The sequence below is a fragment of the Colletotrichum gloeosporioides genome, assembly GCF_011800055.1.
Source record: "Colletotrichum gloeosporioides strain Lc1 chromosome Unknown consensus_25, whole genome shotgun sequence".
NCBI lineage: Eukaryota > Fungi > Ascomycota > Sordariomycetes > Glomerellales > Glomerellaceae > Colletotrichum > Colletotrichum gloeosporioides.
In genome coordinates, this window is record NW_025544670.1 from 359,856 (window position 1) to 378,645 (window position 18,790).

Genomic DNA, 18,790 nt, shown 5'->3' on the forward strand with positions numbered 1-18,790 from the left:
GTCTTCCGGAACCACCTGCGCAGCGGCGCCAACATCGAGCATCCGCGTAGATCTGCGTCTGGCGATCCTGATGAGGACAAGACCTCCGAGTGTCTGGCTCTTTGCCGACAGCTTTTAGCTGTCAGTGATGGTGCTATGCCGCGGATTGGGAATGAACTTTTGCGGGGATCGCTCTATACTGTGTTCGCTGCTGTGCGGGTGGCCGTTGAGCTTGATGACCAGAACCAGGATGGCAGTGGAAGTCAGTAGGTCTAGCATGGCTTGTGTGTGTGTTGTGTTGTTTGTTTCTTTGTTTGGTCCCCGTCTGTCTCTGATGTTTGTTTTTGGTCGCTTTTGTTACTGGCACTTCGTTTTTGCTAGACCTCGTGAGGCATATCCCAGAGTGGGAGAGATGCGGCTTTATATTCAATGCAACTAGCTGGTTGCTGCCGCGCGATTTGTGACTTTCTTTGAATGTCTCTGAAAGCCGTGTCAAGTCCTACTCCTGTTCATACGACCTCATCCTCATCCTGACACCGGAATCCATATCACCGGAGAAATCAGAACACGCGTACTGAGGACTCGAACCTACTATTTTTCTGCAGCGTACCCTCGTGGATTCAGAAATCAAACAAAGCTCATCATACGCTACTACGTGAGGCAACTCTGGTGATCTATTACCATTTGAAGCTAACTTCAGGTCAACGCTGCCGCCGTTCACGGTGTTCATCAATGAAACCTGCAGGGTGGTGGTCATCAGACAAGATGTCTAATCAGGGCGCAACACCCGAAAGCACAGGTCGTTTCAATCACGCAGGATCTATATGTGCATTGTCGCTTCCACAAAGACCGAATTCTGGTCTTTTCTATGGAATACTAGCTGCTAAAAAAGTAGAGAAGGCATTCAGGAAAGCAGCTTTCGTGTCCCATCCCAATACGAAACAGAAAAAGCGTCACGGTATATCGGATATCCGCTGTTGAAAATGTCCAGGCTTATCTCTTGGACGTCTTGGACCCCGGAACGGCTACCGATACGAAGCTCGAGAGATTCAAATCATTTCCGCAAACGTTCTATCCCAACAGAAACCCATTCTTCGAGATTCCAAGGGTTATCTGGCTGCTTGTGTGGGGTGATATTAATTAGAAATGGCGGAGGCGGATGTCACCGCCAAAGTCGTATCATGACAACAATATGATATTGACGGTCGAACAAGTTACAAAGGGCGGTGAACAAGCGGGCCATCCCTGGATGATCCTCTGCAGCACATGGGAGTTGAGGTAGCCGAAGCTTTGAATGCTAGTTATGCAACCCCTGGTTTCTTTCAGAACAGTAACAGCCACGAGCATACATGTATTGTCGGCCAAGCGGGTACCGAGTGGACGTGATTACGACAAGCCTGACTTCAATAGAGGGTCGTGAAACCTAGATAAGGAAGGTGACGGCGCGGAACGTGACAATTTCCATGACATGATCACTGCGTCAGAAGCTGAAGCAAATATTATAGAACCCCCGAGAACAATAACTAAGTTATACCCTAATACTTCTCACACACGACGGGCAGGACGGACAAGCTTCAGACGAAAGTCAGGCTATGTACTCAAGTGGATAGGCAGCATACTCTCCGACCAATGCGTGCGGTCAAGGCTGTGGTAAAGCTGGAGCGAGCTATTTGTTAATGAGCCAGGCTCTGAACCGTCAGAGAAAAGCCTGGACAAGCCCAAGGAACCACAATAGAATAGTCAAATCACCTACTTGTAGGCCATATCTGGCGTTTCCACTAATTCTGGTAGCAGTCTACTTCGGTATTGAGATTGTGGTCGTCAATACGGCAGGAGTTGCCTGAAATGGCTGCCTGTCGTAAGACAAAGCCTTGCGGAATGTAATAGAAGCATACCCGATGTTTGAATGATGTGTCAGGCCTCATTCGCAGCCTTCACGAATCTGGCTCAAGTCCTGACGGGAGCATTCATCGTGGGAGGGTTGATTAGTGCGATTGGTCTATACTTTGGCGTTGGCGTTTCGGCTGTGCAGGCTTCTGCAACGACGCCTGCTTTCCCGGACAGCCTAGACAGTGCGTTCGGACTACGGTTGGACTAAAGCCCACTCACCAATTCACGGAACAGCCTGCCATTTCCAAACCTACGTTAGGCCTCCATACCGGGGGATTACTTGGCCCACTGGTGCAACGCTGCCTCTCCGTCATTTCATACCATAGTTTGCAGGATACTTGCTTCCGAACCTCGCTGAGGCTTCGAAAGCCCGAGCTCTGCTCTTGTTAACTACCGTTTTGTCTCGTCCCAAAGTGGCAGTGATTGCAGACTCGCAGGGCTGAACGTTGACCATAGACGCAGAAGCGTCAGTCTTCAGCTCTTGGCCAAGTTTTGTAATTACATCACCAACTTTGAGCCCAGCCAGAACGACACAAGTCATGTTGAGGAAGTTTCGAGTCCACCCAGTAGGGCTTTCACAGTAGGGAAAAAACCGACACAAGTCATAGGTGGCGAATCAGGACAGGTGTCCATCCATCGAGACTGTCGGAGTCAAGATTGCACCGAGGGAGGCCTGTTCGGCTGGCCCTGACCCTCCGTCAGGTCCGGTAAACCTGTCATCCGTCCTCCATCTGGGCTTTTTGAGGTACTCCATGAGTTTCTAAAATCAAGCGAACGATTCGCCGATAATTCACCCACATCGGAAGCAGTGCGATAGTCTCGAAGTGTGGGTATGAGGCGAGGTTCAAACCGGAGCTGCCGGCTGTCCTGGGAATATATCACCGGGGGACTTTGTCTCGTATATGCAAGGCGGTTGGTGGTTTTACGATCAGGTAGAGTGGAACGGCATAATCGAGAAGGCGAATGCCACTTCAGGCATTTTGGTGAACTGGGAAGCCGGCTTAGCGGCGAGCCAATGCACCGGAGCCACTTCCAACAATTCAACTTGCTGAGCACCGACATGCGAAAGTCTAGGCCCAGTAAATGGGAGTCCTGCCCGTTTCCGGTGGCGAGTCTCTGCTTCTCATCTTACGAGAGTTCTGAAAGGAATTTACTCCATCTAGTGCAAGTGACGGTCACCATGACGCCGTACCGCAATTCCCCAACTGTTGCACCCTGGATGAGATGCGTAGGTGCCAACATCAGCTGGATCAAGGGATCTCGGGGAGATTTCTTCGCCATACATGTTCTAAATCCGGATCCACGTTGCGTGAGCTAAGTGATCGAGACCAAGATGGCGTGTTCAGGTTGTCATTCAACGGCGAAGCCGCGAGGCGTACACAGCCAGGTCGGCATCATCGTCGGCAGCTGTTCGTCAGGGGTAGGTGAGGCTGGCGTCCAGGTTACGGTCGAGACGTTGATTACATGATGGTACCTGAGTGCATACCATCTACTGAGGATGGTTCGTGAGCGTACCATCTGGACATCATAGTACCTGAGTGCATACCATCTACTGAGGATGATACGTGAGCGTACCATCTGGACATCATGGTACCTGAGTGCATACCATCTACTGAGGATGGTACGTGAGCGCATACCATCTGAGGCGGCACACCCAGCACTAGATGCCAGGCACCGCCTCCAGCCTATATGGGGCCTTCTCCAGCCCACACTGCCTGCAGTCACCTTCTTTCATAGACACCGACATGCAGTCGTTGACCACTCACTCTTATAGCCTCTATACCATCTGTCTAGGATGGTACGTATGCACATACCATCTGTCTAGGATGGTACGTACGCATATACCATATGCTAAGGACGGTCAGGACAATCAGCTAAACCACAAGAACTAACTGCATAGCAATCACAAAACACAATCTTGCTACAGACGTAGTACGACTGCAGCTCTAACGATAAAATTGTTCTGAGATATCCCCAGAAACAACGGCGCGGAGAGAGGCGCAACAGGACATCCCAGCACTACGCTAGGACGACAGGTTCAACCTACGGTAGCGGGCCAGAATCCAGCGTCTCTATCAGATTGTGAGGCAACTGTGGCTTTGACGGACGGAGTGGCCCTATAGTAAGTTAGGCCTTGAATCCGAACGTCCTAATAAGAATTTAATATCGCCGACACTTGCTGGACTACGTTTTAAACTGACCGTTTCTGCGTTGGCCTTTTGAGCTAAGGGGAGTTGTCTCAGACCCGTAACGGGGTGATAGTTGCGGGAATGTAGAGCGCCATGTGCTACGGTCGACTTGCCGTCGGTTTCCTCTGCCTGGTTACACCCGAGATATATCCCGCCTGGAATCGTTATAGAGGGGCCTGGCGTCCCTCAAGCTGCTTGCACATGTGGTGCGTTGGCAGTGGCGAGTGGACAGGTTGCTTCTCAGGTCAGACAGCTTATGGCGGACTCAAAATATCGGGCCGTAGCACGGGGCCGGGCGTCCGAACAATGCGGCTTCTTGTCCTGTCCACGACGCCGGTCTTCGCGCTCTTAGTGCCGAACTGCTCCGATTGCTCCACCTAGTATCTATTTCGCCGGCACCATCCTCAACCACCTCCCCTGTCCCCCCTTGATCCTCACGATCTTACCTTCATCCACCTCGAGCAACAAGTGCGAATGACGTGCCCGATCTCCTTCCCGCCACAGCCATCGTTGCTACTGCTTTGAGGTTCTGGTTTGTCCGTCTTGGCGCTTTCGTCCTCACACCTTCGTTGATTGCTTCCAGCTCTCCTGTGATGGTCTGATCGTTCACCGCTCCGACGTCGCTTCTTCTGCATTCCCCCTTCTTTCTAAAGCTTTCTCAACATACAAGCTTCACAGAGACAATTCGTCAACCTCACTGTGCAAGGAAAGTTGCGCACTGGACATCTATCCGACCAAAATCGGTTTTTGGATCGGGCGAGCGTATTCATGATGCTGATGCCAACATATTCGCGACCCAATAACATCACCACGTTACCCTTCATCTCGATTAATCATAATGTAGAGGAGCTTTCCTGAAGTTCGAAAACACTCTCCAGCGATTGCTGTCTTGAAGAGTCATCAACCCCTTTAAGCTGGTCTACATTCTATTCCCAATACGCGAAGTGGTTACAAGATCTATGAGGGGCTCGCCACTGCGTACATAGTTCTCTGTGTCTATGGCTTGGTACTTGCTTCATTCTCTCGATTTCACGGTGTTGCGCCGTCGATTGGACTCTTCCAAGCGCTTTGACGCTGATCTGGTTGGTTTAACTTGCCTAATTTCGAGTCTTCTTGCTCTCTGGCGAGTTGGATTTGCTTCGACACTAGGTAACGGAACTAGTGTATTCTTTGCATGCTCTTTGTGGCATTACAGATGCGCGCTGCATTTGATGGCGTCTTCGGTGTTTTCTTCCCTTACAATAGGGCTGCCTCGATGATCTCTATCGTATCTTCTACCAAACTATCACCTCCTATCTTCCCTATATCTGCTTCTTCTCAATTAGGGATACTATCACTTAGACATCCTTTCAGGATACCCCGCCTATTATTATAGACTGACCTAGCAGGCGCGTAACCACCATCGGTTCTCACGTCTAGCAGATCGTGTAAGCCAATCTCAAGCAAATCGACGAAGGAATCTCTTTCGCTCTAATTAGGCGCATTCGCGGTGTCAATGCCACAAATGACAGAATCTTCCGTCTCGCAGACATCTTGCTTGCATTTTGTGGTCTCTATGGGCAGTCCAATAGCTACTCTTCATTCGGAGGACCTTCGACTTGCTAGGCGTCAGGTGCGTTACCGTTGAAGACAGTGACGATATGACTATGAGCCTCGATCTCGTATGAAGCGTCCACGTTCTCACTCGCGACTTCACTTGTCAATGGGTCTTCTGCTGAAACGGCTTCGGAACCTACCTTTCCACTACTTGCAACTTTCTCCAGTCTGGTGTCGCCGGCCTTGGCCGTGATTTGATCTGGTTTGACGTCTGTTTCCTTTCGCCAATGGCGGGTGACCCGGCGTTGGCCTTTGTATCGTATGCAAAGACGGCCTCGTGCGACGCCACAGGAGACATAGTTTCATAACTTCAGTGATTGAAATAGGTCCGAGAATATGGCTCACTGCATGACATCGGTGCTGATTACCTACGACGACTTTCTGCATCGCCCTCAGATACGGCTTCTGTCGGCTGAAGCCATCAGTGGCTTCGTCATGAGCTCTGATATGAGCCCGTCCGCTTTCTCGCCACTTCTTCGCTACTAGTTAATTCGTGATCTAACGTGATGGAAACAGTTGGGCATGCTGCGTTCAGTTTGGCATCTTCGACTTCAATTTTTGGCTTCCAAACCCGAACCCCCTGAGAGTGCGGATTCAAGCTCCGAAAGGTTTTGGCGATGTTAGTGGACAGGGTACAAGATACCGAAGCAAAGAGCCATAGACGCCCGTTGATCCGTGACAGCACTATTCAGCTGTTTTCAGCTTCGGATTCTGACAAGTTAATCAGTTCAAAATCCTTATATCGCTGCCATTTCTGAATATTCCCATGAGGGCCACAGAAGGCCACCTATCCGCTACCGTGCCGCACCTTGCTGACTACAGCTTTAGTAGAAAGAAAAGATCGGCTTGCACTATGACTTGTCCCACAGTTGCAGCCGGAATTGCTTTTCCGTAGCTCCACTTCGGCAACCGATCGGTTCAATATTGAGGTGTTCCTCGTAACAAGCGGCGTAGCGAACATTACGAACCCTGCCACGTAGCTGACTGAAAACACATAAAGAAGCATGCAAGAGCTCTTGGAATCAATAGCCGACTCACTGGCAACTGAAAGGGATGTTTTCGGCGCTGTTTGCAGCTTCCATGAGGACATAAGTACATCGAGGCTCGGAGCCAGTTTCACTGGCAGGCATGCTGTGATGGATTGCCGCCTGCGACATCTGAGCCGTCATCGTTTCAGCCTGCCTTGATGCTGGTAACCGGCTTAATCTCGCCACTAAAAGCGTTATCGGTAGCTCCTTGCACTTGCGGTGACGTGGGGTGCCCAATGTCGCCGGATTATTGCAGATACTCAGTGCATGGGACAATTACAGACTGTATCTGCTGATGAGGCTAGACTGAAATTGGTTCTCTGCGCACACAAGCCTCAAATTGCAATGGATATCCTAACATCAATCTCATGAAGCATCGCACATCGCAGACCGCCGTCTCGGGCTATCCAAGACTCAAATGACTCAGTTAGGGCGAGGAATGATCTTTTAAAAGATCGAAAATGAAGCCCTGAGTTCCACGGTTGGGAAATAGCATCCAGCTAGAAACATTTGTGGTGTTATCAACAATGGATTCCAGCCAGAAAGGCTCCAATAGAGTTGGAGAGGAGCAAAAAATAACCCCGAATCAGACGAATACAAACAACGCTCCAATTAAAGCAAAGATGTAACATTGACAACAGAGTTGGAGTATCTAGGTTCTAATCTGATCGGCCGTCTATTCGTTATGTAAAAAGATCCAACCTTGATCTCGTCTGATCCCACATGAAACATCCCACAGCAAACAAGTGGTGTGGTTTTTTTCGAAACCGTACTGAACCCCGAACCCTGGATTTCGCGACTTCACTTAGAACGTTTTTTGACACGCATCCACGTGTCTGTGGTGTTACGAACTGCTTCTTCCTCCTGCGCAAATGCATGTTGATCAGCATCGTTGGGACTTACACAGTCGTTCCAACCAAGACATTTCCAGACAGATGCAGCGACAACGAGAATGCGTAAGGCCGCATAGAGATCACAGCGGGCGCGATGCGGGACGGCTGCGCTGACGGAGACCACTAGGGACATGGGCATTGTCGGTTTGCGGCATGTCCAAGACGGCTCAAAATCACTACTAGGTATCGTCGTCGTCGCACTGATCGCAGTGCTGATATTCCCTGTGCCATGGTCAAAGAAAGCGCCCCAGAACCGGTGGGGTGACGTCTCCATATCGGAAAGCAAAGTCGTGTGGGCTGCTGTCCTAGTCGACGCATCCGCCCTCTGGGCCCAAGTGCATGTTCGAGGTATCTCAGTCAGTGCTTAAAAGGGAGTGGACAGAAGACACCACAGGCGACTGGACAGACCCAACTGTAGGAGCAGCAGTATACATGTTGGCAAATTCCTACATCTGCATGACTGTATTTGTTGGTCGGGTACGTAGGTTGCTGATTACTGTACAGCACATAAATTGTTCAATGCTTTGTTCTTATAATATCCTATAGTCTGGGGCCAGAACTGGCTGCAGACAGCATGGTGATACATTCACGTGTCAATGTGTCTCGGTGGGTAAGATAGATGAGAATGCTGGCAAATGTGGCTCTTACAGGATCCTTCCATGAATAACTTTCCTTCCATGAGACCTGAAAGCTTCGGCGTCTCGACCTTACAACCTTGGTAGACGACGCCACCGACTTTCTCAGGCTCCCTTTTTGTAGAGTCCAGGCGATGCGGATGCTTATGAAGATCTGTTACTCTATTCCATTGGCTCAACATGTCATTATGCATCACCGGCATTTTCACAAAGTTTGCTGAAGGGGGTGAACAAAGTTGCGACCAAAATTGCTGGTGGTGACAATCCACCGCTGCCCTTTCGGCCAGAGAACGAATCTTTCTCCCTGGGCGAATCATCGTAATCAGAACAGACGGTATGCATCAGGGACTTGATTATGACAGATATATCGAGCCTCTCCGGATGCACAATATATAGAGAAAGAACTGGGCAAGACATGGCGCAAGCCCATGATCACATTACTAAATAATAACACCCCCAACACGTTGCATCATTCGACGCGGAAAGTGGAAGCTCTGGAGCATCACCGTCGAAATAGGGAAAGCTTCAAGACGGAGACCCCTAGTGGTTCCGTCATAGAGATCATCTAGGCAAAACCTCAGAATCGAAAGATTGTTTGCATATACATCTGCGCAACCTGCTCGTTGTGACAAACTTTGGTGATCCGAATACAGCAAAACTGATAACACCAGCAGCACCGTTCAAATTTCTGTGGAAAAGTAGATTCAAGGACCGTAATAAACCACTTGCACATTTCAAATTGATGACCACTGGAACACCGGTGGACCGTAATAAACCACTTGCACATTTCAAATTGATGACCACTGGAACACCGGTGGACAACTCCAAACGTCAGGATAGACATCTAGTACACGACCATCGTCGGCCACAAGATAATACGTCCTACCATTAACAATATCTATACTAAATTTGCCATTTATCACACAGCTGAATGTGGCCCGGGGTGTGATTGATTCGTATTGAGCTTCGTCGCTAGGGCGGCCCTTTTTCACGCGCTTTAAGCTTGCAAGGAGTCGATTTTTCAGCTTTTATTAAATATTGAAAGATGAAGAAAACTGCAAGCGCACCATGAGCTACATGCACCAAAAGACGTATCCTTTCCGTTTCGAGCAGAAGCAGACGATTTCGTTCTCAGAGTCTTGTGGCTTCATCTCGGCCTTAAAGATACTGTCATTGCCTTGAAGAGGCGTTGAGGTCCAACCAAAACTCACTTTGTGGCAATGTGCCTTCTGTCGCCATGCAAGTTGGTTTTTGGGCCATATTGTTTGTCGCCCAAGGTGTGATCATACAAGATTACTCATCTCCATCACTGAGATTCTGTCTCGAGACGCACTAATCCTTTTTTGACGCATGGCTACATACGGTGGGGTTTGCTTAGAAATTTGCGTACTATTTTCGCTTCCAGAACTATCAGTTTGATCCCTGATACTGCCTCTCTGCGCCGTTACATATGTTATGCACTGATTTGTGAGATGCACACAATCAAAACAGCTTTTGAGCACGTAGTGGCGGAAATAGGGGTTATCCCCCGTGTGCAGTAACAGTTCCTACAGCATGCAAAATGTTTTGTGCCATTATTTGCTACTGTACCTAGCGATCCAGAATTTGACAAAACGCCTTTCCAGAACTTGCTGCATATCAGTGACGGTTCCTGCTTCTCAAACGGAGCTTCGAACACCGGTGAACTGACAGGTATAAATGTGTCAACCCTAGCCAAGTGGCTTCCGATTCTACGTTCGCTTCCGAGTCGTATTTGTCGCGGAGACATTCGGTCAAATTCTGGCCACTCATACCATCGTTCGCTAAGCGGTCGTCCTGGTCCCTGCGATGGAGCAACTGGGCCAAGACCTGACAGATTTTTGATGAAGCGCTGATCCGTATCTTTTGGACTTCGAAGAGAACAATTTCTCTTCTGTTTCATGGTCTTCTCGCGTTCAGACGCCATCTTCTAGCACCGATAGTCTCGCGCAGTCAGGTGGTGCACCAATACAAGACGTGCCGACGGACGATTCCTCTGACGCCGAACATGAGTACCTGGATCCTTCTGGAACTGTTTCAGCTTGGAAAACTCTGATGGCGATAGCAAGACCGCCAGCTTTTCACTTGTGATGTCGAGAGACTGGCGCGGGGGCCACGAACACAAAGAAGCCCAAGAGGCAAATGTGGTACGGCTTGAAATAGACCACGGCAGAATGTGCTCTGGCATTCTTGACAGAATGGCTCGATTTTCCAAGTTCTCGTTTGTACGCCAGAACGTCTTTCAGACGAGAGGTATCAACGAATTCTGGGCATCAACATCATCGCGATAGTAAGCGGAAACTCAAGCACTGCACCATGTGCTCGCGCGTCCTACAAATCTGTTCTTACGTGACTCGATCGAAGATACGATTTTGCATGCTCTTGCAGGCGACTTTGGATTACCACATCTGTCGGCTTCCGCCGACAACATTTTTGTATGACAGACCATATTTACACAAAGCAAGCTCAAGTCATCCTCAGCCCTTCCATATAATCACAATCCCGACCTTTTGCGCTGCGCGACCGAGGCAGAACTCGACAGCGTGTTTGAGCAGTTGTGGAACATGGGCGGCCTCAGTCTCACGCAATCGAACTATCGCGACGCCGCATTTGACAAGACGGCTAACGCTTGCTTGTATGACTTTTGGTTCGAAAAATACGAAGCCACATGACGGACTGCAAGAAGATGGACGTTGTTACGCCTTTAAAGCAGTTCGAATGGTTCGGATTGGCATGTGTCAACCTTGAGATGAACATCTATAAGGCGTTAGATTAAGCGAACTTCGATCTGGTAGATAAATAAGACGCCGATTAACGCCTTTGATGACCAGGGAATTCTCACTGGTCTGCTAGAAGCTACTACGCACTACGACTTGGATGTCGTCATTATGGCCACTGGGTGCGACTGTGTCACGGGCAGCCTGCTAGACATGAACATCCACGATAAGAACGGCGTTCGATTGAGTGAGGTTTGGAAGAGTGGCATGAGCACCTACCTTAGGATGATGATACCCAACATTCCCAATGCATTTATGCTGTACGGGCCGCAAGGACCGACAATGCAAACTAATGCACCGCTAGCGCGAACGTCCCGAACAAGAGATTGAACCGCTCATCGTTCTAGGCGGTGTTCAGAAGTGGAGAGAGTTGTGTGGCCGGTCTCTCGATGACTGGGCTAACTTTATTGTATTTAAAGCGCGGGGGAATAGATGTATATCGCGTGGTCTCGCTAGCTGGAGCTAATAGATGTTGTGTTCTAAATACTGATAGTGATGATCAACTTCTGCGTTTGACGCCTTGATACATGAGTGATTCTGAAAGCGAAGTGAACTGAACACGGCCTGTTCTACTATGTAGCAACAACAGTACCATGTATGCATTGCATGTTGCTCCTGTACCAGCTACTGCAGATGGTTGAGTTTGGCTTATCTAGTCTCAGCTGCGCTTCCTTCTGCGCCGCCGAATTCGCATGTGTTTCAAACCCAGCACCCTCTGTGCCAGCACTGTTGACTCCATTTATGCCCAAAGGGGAATGGTATGCCATCCTCTCGTTCGTCGTCAAATTTCCTACATTCTTAGAAAGACCAAAGTACGATTTGTAGACGGATCTTCTGGTAAAGAATGATGTGACCCGCGTTTCACTGGTCTCAAACTCTGCCAGCATGCTCGGCAGGAACAATCTTGTTCGATCACAGGCGCGATCGTTGTTGTGAGAAATGCCATATCTGACCGGTAGCTCTTTGCAGAGTTCGCTCAAACTATGGTCGTGTGTCGTCTCTGGAACGGGCTTGTCGGGTTGTTGCGAACATTTCCGCTACCTGTTGAACGCATTTTTCATTAGCTGGGTATTGATAATGCTCTGGTTTTCTCGCATAGAGGAGGAGACGGCTGGCGACTTCAATGTCTGGGGACGCTCCCACAATTTTGCTCATTTCATTGGACCCAAAACCCATTCCGCTCGCAAGAGAAGCGAATTCGAACGGTGTGGTCTCATCTGCCCTCCCGTTAGCTTTAGCAAGTATATCTTTCCTGTTCACGTTTGCCGGCAGTTTATGGAACTCTCGCAAGGCATCAAGCCATAACCGCCGGCATCCAAGGTCAAAACGAGTCGCCGAATCTCCTTCGATGTTCACATATGTCGTTTGCGATATCTGCACCAGGCGTTGGGCAGTCTACTGGGTTGAAATCTGTAACATCTCATCAGGACGGCTCAGAATCATGACTTTGAAGCCGACACCTGTCAGCTGCTTCATGCAGCCCGTGACAGTGCTGAGGAACTTTCGATCCTCAAACAAGGTGAAAAGTGACGGTATGGTGTGTTGTTTCGAGACGTGACAGATTTGGGTTCACATCTCGTTCCATCGGCAAAATCCCCGAGGATACGACCACTTTTGAGATCACCCAGGAGCTCCTCGTGGTCTGCACTAAAAGCTCCTGGCGCTGTCCCCTGTAGTCATTCCACCGTCCCTCCATTAACAAGCCGCATAGTCTGAGGGTCGTCCCCGCATGTTTCAGTCCAGACCTGTTGTATGTGTTTCAAGTAATGCAAGTTAGGCTGCCTCTAGTCAGCCTGGGAGAGCCCATCGTTGGGGACTACTACTCTACCTCTTCACATCTCATGCATGTTGCCGGGTGAACCACAGAGAGCCGGAAGCCGCAACAGATAGCAGTAATGGCCAGAAGTGCGTCGATCGCGTCGGTGTATTTCTTATGGCGAAATAGTTGATCCAGCAGATCTCGACGATTCTTTGAGACGGCGAAATGCCTCCCCAGCCACATCCTTCTGAAGAAAGAATTTTTGTCACCGTGATGTCCTTGGTATCCGCGAATCTTGCAGTAAACCTCAACATCGTCAGGTTCTTTCTGATACTCATACTCTTCGACGAAAAGCCTCTTCATTCAGATCATCGCTCAGGTCTGAGTGACGTCAGCTGGCTCTGTCCCATGATTCGGCTGCGAACGCACCCTCTAGATAAAGATCGACTATCCAATGCTCGTTCATCCCGTCAAACACTTCGTTGGCTGCTACGAATGATCCGACCCCTGGAGGGATTCCAGCTGTACTCCGGATGGGAGCTTTAAACCCGGATAGGGCAAAGCATCGCTCCGGAGCCTCAAGACGGAGGTCTCTGCTTGCAATATGGCGGATTCAAAGTTGAATTGGCTGATGATAGCCTTGGCATGACGACTGTGCTCTTCCTGCCGGCATTCGTGCTCTTCCCGGTAAAGCCTCTTCAGCGGTTCAGGAGCGTGACGGCGAACGCGGTTCGCGGTCCTCAGCGGTGGCTTCAATGACGGTATGCTGATGCTGGCGGTACTACAGAACTTGACCCGACACTCTTCTTCAAGTCACCGGTTACCTGGGTGAACCTGGTGTCTACCATTGCGGGTTCTTGTGTACGTGTGAGTGAACTGTGTTTTGAGGGAAAGCAAAGATATCTGCAGGGAACCCACGGGAAACGTACAGAAGTGATGCAGATGCTTCCTCTTGGTTGGATGGTTTGTATAACGAGCTCCAGTTTCTGATTCAATCATAACGCCTATGGAAGCTGAAACGACACTCCTTTCTTCCATATTTTCCGTTTACCTTTTAATCTACTTGTATATCAATCGTCTTTCTCTTGTGTTTCAACCTGTCCCTTCTCTCCTTCTGCTTTTCCCAGTCGCATGATTTCACTCGTCCGAGAATGTCGAATCCGGAAACTACTTGGAAACGGATATAACTAGTCTCCATTAAACGCGTCATCCTCATACATCAATCCAGTAACTACTTGCTGAATGGAACTCCTACGCATCATCAAAATAAGGCAAGACGGAACCTCCGAAATCGCCACCGTATTGGTCAAGACGACATCACCATGGCCCTCGAATATTTCCCTGTGAGAGTCATACGGCAGTCAGCAAGGTGCGCTTCCAGGCGGCAAACTGCGAAGAAGAAAGGTTAGAAGGGAAGAAAGATTAACCATAGACCACACACGAGAAAGCTTATAGCCAGACTCTGTGAGATAGCGACCTTGTCCAAATTGCTGAAAAGAGAAGTATGTCTGGCGACGTCGTCGATGTTCGCCACTTTTCGGAGCTTTCTACGCAGCACCAGAGATGCTTCAGTCAATCCAACACCCGGGCATCATCACAGTACATGAATCATACAGCAAAATACTCTCTACCACGTTGTCTACGAGCACATGCCGCGATCCCGTCAGGAAGCCATTGGGAATCCGTATCATAGCCGTCAACGCCTGACAGCGGTAGGACAGGTTCGTTCTACCCTCCTTCTACCTTCCTTCTAGCGGAAGTTTGTCTTACAAGCTGTCAGGTAATTGAGGCGCTCGTTCATCTTGAGCGAAAAGGACTACACAGTCGTCTCAGCTGCTCGCACGTTCTACTTCACCCAAGTAGGAGGATCAATCTGAGTAACTAATCCTCGGTCCGCCGCCCACTAGCAAAGGTCGAGCTAAACAAAACGTACAGATGGCCGGGAAGGTTATCGCCCTATAAGCTCCGAAGATGACTTGCGCGATGTAGGTTGCACGATGATGGAGTTGATGCAAGGATATGTGAAGGAGGGTGCCAACCTGAGACTTGACGATCCACAGCAGTGGAACCCGGATGTCGTAAGTTTCCTTTCAGCGACGACATCTGCTTTGTCTGCGAACGAGTTGAGCCAGGTTTGCCCCGTCCTTTGTTTGCTAAAGCAGCTACTAATCTGCGTTCAGCATCCGTCTCTGCGCTCCTGGCAGAAAGCGAAGTCGAAATTGTTGACGACACTTCCAAAAGACATGGACCAAGCAGGATTACGAATATCTGGGGTGGCAGTCAAGAGAGTAGAGTCTGCGACGCATAGCGCGATCCCCTTTACTGCCTCTGCCCCATGGCTCCCACTGCTTCCTCATAATCGCGTCGATCGTGGCAAACTACATGGGCAGGTGATACAGACGCTCCTGAACTGAATTTCGCGCCAACCCATACTTTGCCGTCGCCACCTGCTTGCGTTCGAGTCAACACACTGGACCAGAATAAGCTGTATCAGGTCGTAATTGTGCGACACCAAAGTGTTTCTCGGCTGCTGCAGATGAAACCGTATGCCTACAAGGCGGTGTTATCCGACCATGTCAGCAACCATTAGAGAGCAGGAAGAGGCGTCGTTGGGAATCCGAGACCGTTCAGACTTCAAAGCCTTCCGATCACGGACATGGAAATTGATAGAACGTCAAGATTAACTGCCTTACTGTGTTTGATGCCGACTGTGATACGTCCATCATGTGTGGCTACTACGGAAGATCGCAAAACCGGTGGCCGCTTCGCAATTATGGATTATCTGTTGAGGACAGACCTCCCTTCCTTGGAGCATTTCAGACACATAGCGGGAGGCAGAAGCGCCCTGACAGAGACTACGCTACATTTATTCATGGGAGCCCAATTGGCTGATTGACCACATCGCTGACAGCTTAGTGTTTCCAGAATCAACAGTAACCAGAACCAGCAGTAAACATTGCGGGAGCTAAAAGCGACTGTTGACGTGGGTTGATCCTTACTAGTCTAAGCAGCAAACAGCTGCCACTCACTTTCACCCAGTATTACAGAGGCATGCTTCTACCCAAGGCGCCATTCCATACACGCAGCAAGTTGCTCGCAGCATCTGCGAGACTTTTGGCGCTCTCATCGCCTCTGGTGGCAATTCGCTTCATCAAGCTCGCATCTGATTCAAAGGTCCAAAACATTGAGAGAATTACATAGCGACATGTCTTTTGACGTCTGTGCGGGCCTTCTTATCCCATTCTACGTCTAATTTCAAGCTTGCCTCTCTTGCATCGCCCACTAATGCCGCAGTAAACTGTTTAGGGCTCCTATGAACACATGTAGCGGGTCTGTTTCAAGGTATATACGCCTATCAATAAACATACCATGATTTCAAGATGAACACCAGTTGCGATCGTCAGTGCAGTACAGTATGATGTATGCTGCTTCCCCTTTTGCAAACATCATCCATGTTTGAGAAGCCAGAAACTACTATGATATGTCTCTACAGCCCTTTTCTAATGGCTGTAGTGGCTGCTTTACAAACAGAAATCCGAGGTTGGAATGGATGAGATTCATGACAGCTTGTAGCTAGACCACTTCAAGCGTCCGAGGCGGAGGTGCTAACAACCTACATCAAAATCACATGTCGACTAAGCGTGGAGCTACAGAAGCATCTTCAAATGGCTGAATGTTTTGCAGCCAAATTCAGCTTGCTCAAAAGTTGGAAGAAAAGCCTTCTTGGCAACTGTACAAAGCGCTATAGTGTCCGAGCAACAATACAACTCCCTTTTATTTGCCTGAGAGCTTCAATTGCCGATTTTTAAACGCTGGAGCGAATAGCAACCGAAGACTGTTTCTTGTGCATGGTGTCTAGATATGAAGGGCATTGAGGTGCTGCTGGTCGCACAATGTTTGAATCAACCAGGAGGCCTGTCTGGCCTCTTAACGATATGCAGGATTTTTTCCCCACTACAAAAGTGCGTTATGTGAACGAACTGGGCACCTCCGTGTCGAGTTGTCAATGTCCCCAGAACTGCTATGGTCGTTGAGTGTTTGTTTCTGGAGAGCTCTGCTTGTCGGGTGTGGAGGTGCTTGTGGTATCTTGTTTCAGCCCGCACAAGCCCAAGTATGTATCACACACTCCAACCGTCAAATCGGAAGCGCCACAGCCGATGACAGGGGCGATAATATCCTATGAGGAGCCAGTAGATTGCGTTGTCCTACAAGCGGCGATGAATGCAAGGGGTAGTGGTTTGGCTAACACTTGCGCATGAACCGGCGCTATCTATTATCTGAGATGCAGCTGGGGTTGTAATTGCTAGTGGGGTTTGATAGTGGTAATGTTGCATGTTGCATGATAGCCACTTCTGGATAAGTAGGCCAGCTGTACGGGATGATTCTTGTACGCCCCCCCCTGATGCCCAAGGAAACCACCGCGTTCAGCGTCAAAACAGAAGACTCTGTTGTTCAATTTCCCTACCTGAAGGGGCCAGCATATTTCTGCTTTCAGCAGGTCCGCATAGCTTCTGTGACGGATCTGTGTACTTGAGTAACCATGCGGATTGAAGTAGTCGCCGCGATACTTTGATGAATGTCTATGTTTTCCCATCTCTAGTATAGGGGCTCTCGCATCGTTATGTCTTTATCATTGAGTGCACATATTGATAGATGGCTACAGTCACATCCTATGCCTCAACAGTATCCCGGTTGGCGGGAATGCAGCACACATCTCGCTCACTCTCAACGAAAGATATGCCATATGGTCACAGAAGTTCAAGTTGGGGATGTCGGTGGTTCAGAACTAGATTAAAGCAGGCGAATCACGCTTTCTTTTGAAGCCGGCCTTCGGGATTGTCTGGTGGCTGCGTACCCTTCATCCCCACATCAACAAGCCCGAAGTCATCACCTCCTCGACCCCGTCTCACGGGAGCTAAGAGGACGTCAAGGTTGCCTTTTGGTACTGACAAGTTTTGGAGTATATGCTCCGTCTGTCTACATCCCTGCTGGGTCCGGATGGAGACGGATGACCAGGAGTCACGCTGGTCCCCGCAGCCACACCGTTGGTCTCCTGCACAACGCTCAAAAATCTGTCAATCACATGTTGAAGTTGTGTCACGGTTTCGTCGACACTGAACACGAAGCTCGTTTCTTCCAGAGCAACGCTTTTATAGTACTCAAGTTCCTTTCTGAGGCGACCGAAGTCTCTCACAAGCTCTTCCAGATGTTTTCCCTTGCTGATTGATGCCTTTTGCAACTGGAAAGTATCATTTGAAAGGTCGATTGCATGGGCCTTCCCACCCAAGGCTGCGACTGCGTCTTATGTGTCGGCTGGTAGATTCGGCTAGTCAATTGACTGGCGAGGACGTTTCAACAGTCTAGCTGCCGTGTCAGACTACGTTGCAAATGGGCTAGTGATGTTATGATTCCGGGCCACGCACATGCAGCAAGCTGCTTTATACAAAAACACCAAAGATTGTGATGCCAAGCTTTTAGAATGAAGCCAGATCTTGACCATTGATTTCTGTGAAGAATCGCAAGAACTGAGAAGCCGGATCAGGCTGTCATGGTCGACTCAGCATGTGAAAAGTTGGATTGGAGCTTTCGTGCGCCAGCGAACCACGAGACGATCCCATCAGCCACGGAGGAAATGCATTTCTGGGAAACAATGTTGCATGTCAATACGAGCTGACATACACCAAAAGCACAACATGCGTTCTGCTGAGCAGGATTGCCGTCTAGGACCGCCTTACTATACAGTTAATATAAAAGCGATGACTGGTATGCAACCATGGGCTATGGACCACTGAAACGCCACCGCCGTGCTAAAAGTGATCATGGACTGCATATGGTGAGCGACACAAGACCTTGTTGCCTGGGAATTACCTGCTAACGATGCTGAGGACCAATCTGCTCAGCCTTCAGGCAAGCCGAGCGGTGCTGCCTCGCCATCTGTCTGGCAGTCAATTGGCCCCACTAGGGACTAACTGACAACACGTGGTATCCGCCATTCGACAAAGTCAAAGACGACATCAACAGCGTCG

At 49.4% G+C, this 18,790-nt stretch overlaps 2 protein-coding genes and 1 pseudogene across 3 annotated transcripts; 1 reads left to right on the forward strand and 2 right to left on the reverse strand.

Annotated features, from left to right (window-relative positions):
- Positions 1 to 11,786: 11,786 nt before the first annotated feature.
- Positions 11,787 to 12,685, reverse strand: GCG54_00015375 (annotated as a pseudogene). The gene is made up of 2 exons: positions 12,654 to 12,685; positions 11,787 to 11,986 (listed from the first exon to the last, which is right to left on the reverse strand). Coding segments are annotated over exons 1-2 (232 nt in total).
- Positions 12,686 to 13,253: 568 nt separating this feature from the next.
- GCG54_00015376 (uncharacterized protein) lies at positions 13,254 to 13,612 on the reverse strand (the record flags this gene model as incomplete). Its single annotated transcript, XM_045415168.1, is given in 2 exon segments — positions 13,254 to 13,545; positions 13,560 to 13,612. 2 exon segments carry the CDS (start codon positions 13,610 to 13,612, stop codon positions 13,254 to 13,256), a joined length of 345 nt encoding a protein of 114 aa, XP_045267150.1.
- Positions 13,613 to 14,327: 715 nt separating this feature from the next.
- GCG54_00015377 (uncharacterized protein) lies at positions 14,328 to 14,649 on the forward strand (the record flags this gene model as incomplete). The annotated part of the gene is given in 3 exon segments (XM_045415169.1): positions 14,328 to 14,363; positions 14,381 to 14,485; positions 14,545 to 14,649. 3 exon segments carry the CDS (start codon positions 14,328 to 14,330, stop codon positions 14,647 to 14,649), a joined length of 246 nt encoding a protein of 81 aa, XP_045267151.1.
- Positions 14,650 to 18,790: the final 4,141 nt, after the last annotated feature.